Here is a 2,910-nt window from a genome sequence, read left to right as displayed (position 1 = left end):
GTGTCCCCAGAGTGTCCCCAGGGTGTCCCCAGAGTATCCCCAGGGTGTCTGCAATGTGTCCCCAACGTGTCCCCATTGTGTCCCCAATGTGTCCCCGGGGTGTCCTCAGGGTGTCCCCAATGTGTCCCCAGAGTGTCCCCAGAGTGTCCCCAGGGTGTCCCCAGAGTATCCCCAGGGTGTCTGCAATGTGTCCCCAACGTGTCCCCATTGTGTCCCCAATGTGTCCCCGGGGTGTCCTCAGGGTGTCCCCAATGTGTCCCCAGAGTGTCCCCAGAGTGTCCCCAGGGTGTCCCCAGAGTATCCCCAGGGTGTCTGCAATGTGTCCCCAACGTGTCCCCATTGTGTCCCCAATGTGTCCCCGGGGTGTCCTCAGGGTGTCCCCAATGTGTCCCCAGAGTGTCCCCAGAGTGTCCCCAGGGTGTCCCCAGAGTATCCCCAGGGTGTCTGCAATGTGTCCCCAACGTGTCCCCATTGTGTCCCCAATGTGTCCCCGGGGTGTCCTCAGGGTGTCCCCAATGTGTCCCCAGAGTGTCCCCAGAGTGTCCCCAGGGTGTCCCCAGAGTATCCCCAGGGTGTCTGCAATGTGTCCCCAACGTGTCCCCATTGTGTCCCCAATGTGTCCCCGGGGTGTCCTCAGGGTGTCCCCAACGTGTCCCCAGAGTGTCCCCAGGGTGTCCCCAGAGTGTCCCCAGGGTGTCCCCAGAGTGTCATTAACGTGTCCCTGATGTGTCCCCAGGGTGTCCCCAGAGTGTCATTAACGTGTCCCTGATGTGTCCCCAGGGTGTCCCCAGAGTGTCCCCAGTGTGTCCCTGGCGTGTCCTTGTCACGTGTCCCATGCCCGATGTGCCCTGGGCGTGTGCCACCCCCTGAGCCCCCCCAGTGCCACCCTCTGTCACCCCCTTCCTGCCCTTGTACCCCCACCCTCGCTGCCCCCTGCCCCTCTGTGCCCCCTCCATGACCCCTGACCCCCCTCACTGACCCAGTGAGGGGAGGGGCTTAATTGGGTGGGTTAGCAAAGGGGATGGGCATAACAGGGTGTGGCAGTAAGGGGAGGGGCCTCATGGGGCAGGGCAGTGAAGAGAGGGGTAATGGGGTGTGGCAGCAGAGGGGAGGGGCTTGATGAAGTGTGGAAGCGAGGGGAGGGGCTTAATTGGGCAGGTTAGCAAATGGGAGGGGTCTCATGGGGTGTCGCAGTGAGAGGAGGGGCATAAAAGGGTGGGGCATGGAAGGGAATGGTCTAATAGGGTGGGACAATGAAGGGAGGAGCTTAATGGGGTGTGGCAGAGAGGGGAGGGGCTTAATGGGGGGACATGGAGGGGAGGGGCTTAATAGGGTGTGGCAGAAAGGGGTAGGGCTGAACTGGCCATGACAGAGGGGGAGGGGTCCCAGGAGGGTGGGGCAGAGAGGGGAGGAGCCTGAAGGGATGTGGTTTAAAGGGGAGGGGCCTATCAGGGGAGGGGCTTAAATGGGCATGGCTTAAAGGGCAGGGCCTTCATGGGAGGGGCTTCAGCGGGAGCACCTGGGTCTGAGGAGGAGTGGCCAGGGGTGGGCGTGGCTTGCCCAGGGGGGCGTGTCTGAGAGCCGGGCGTGTCCCCAGGTGCCACGTTCGACGTGGCCATGCGGTTCCTGCACGAGTGTCCCTGGGAGCGGCTGCGGGAGCTGCGGCGCCTCGTGCCCAACATCCCCTTCCAGATGCTTCTGCGCGGGGCCAACGCCGTGGGCTACACCAACTACCCCGACAACGTGGTGCACCGGTGAGGGGGGACAGCCAGGGGACACGGGGGGGACACTTGGGGACACGGGGGGGACATGGGGACACGACATAGTGCACCGCTGAGGGGACACAGGGGGACATGAGGGGACACGGGGGGACACGGGGGGGATATGGGGACACGGGTGGGACATGGGGACACAACGTGGTGCACCAGTGAGGGGACACAGGGGGACACGGGGGGGACATGGGGACACAACGTGGTGCACCGTTGAGGGGACACTCAGGGACACGGGGGGGACATGGGAACACAGGGGACATTGGGACATGGAGGGGTACGGGGGACATGGAGGGGACATGGGGACACAGGGGACATGAGAACATGGAGGGGCAGAGAGGGACATGGGGACACTGAGGGACATGGAGAGATGGGGAGACAGAGGACACTGGGGACATGAAGGGATGGGGAACAAGGGACACTGGGGGGCACGGCGACGTGACAGAACAGGGGCCAGCGGCACACACGGTGACACTGGGGACACCCAGAGGTGACGCTGGCGACACACCAGCGCAGCACTGAGCCCCTGAACGCCCCCACGCGCCCCCAGCCCACGTCACACCGCCAAACGCCCTGCGGGGACGCGGGGACACCCTGACGCGGGGACACGGGGACACCCCGGCACAGGGACATGGGGACACCCCGGCACAGGGACACGGGGACACCCCGACGCGGGGACACGGGGACACCCCGGCACAGGGACACGGGGACATCCCGGCGCGGGGACACGGGGACATCCCGGCGCGGGGACATGGGGACACCCCGACGCGGGGACGTGGGGACACCCCGACGCGAAGACACCCTGGCACAGGGACACGGGGACACCCCGGCGCGTCCCCGTGACCCACGCCCGCCTCCCCAGGTTCTGCGAGGTGGCCGTGGCCAACGGCATGGACATCTTCCGCGTCTTCGACGCCCTCAACTACGTGCCCAACCTGCTGCTGGGCGTGGAGGCCGCGGGCAACGCCGGCGCCGTGGTGGAGGCCGCGCTCTCCTACACCGGCGACGTGGCCGACCCCACGCGCACCAAGTACAGCCTGGACTACTACCTGGGGCTGGCCCGGGAGCTGGTGGCAGCGGGGACACACGTGCTCTGCATCAAGGTCTGGGGGGCATTTGGGAGGTCCTGGGGGGGGTTTGG

At 65.8% G+C, this 2,910-nt stretch overlaps 1 protein-coding gene across 1 annotated transcript in view; it reads left to right on the top strand.

Moving 5' to 3' along the window:
- The window catches only part of PC (pyruvate carboxylase), a gene marked incomplete at its 5' end in the record, with an annotated part of 26,776 nt that overhangs the window by 13,263 nt on the left and 10,603 nt on the right, over positions 1 to 2,910 (top strand). The window contains 2 exons of the mRNA XM_041414815.1: positions 1,598 to 1,754; positions 2,632 to 2,872. Of these exons, the coding sequence (XP_041270749.1) occupies positions 1,598 to 1,754; positions 2,632 to 2,872 (398 nt within the window). The remainder of the gene's footprint in view (positions 1 to 1,597; positions 1,755 to 2,631; positions 2,873 to 2,910) is intronic.

Source organism: Onychostruthus taczanowskii, unplaced genomic scaffold, assembly GCF_017590055.1.
Source record: "Onychostruthus taczanowskii isolate IOZ18803 unplaced genomic scaffold, ASM1759005v1 scaffold474, whole genome shotgun sequence".
Classification (NCBI taxonomy): domain Eukaryota; kingdom Metazoa; phylum Chordata; class Aves; order Passeriformes; family Passeridae; genus Onychostruthus; species Onychostruthus taczanowskii.
Note: the sequence above shows the minus strand (reverse complement) of the source record. Positions and strands in the feature narration are given on the sequence as shown.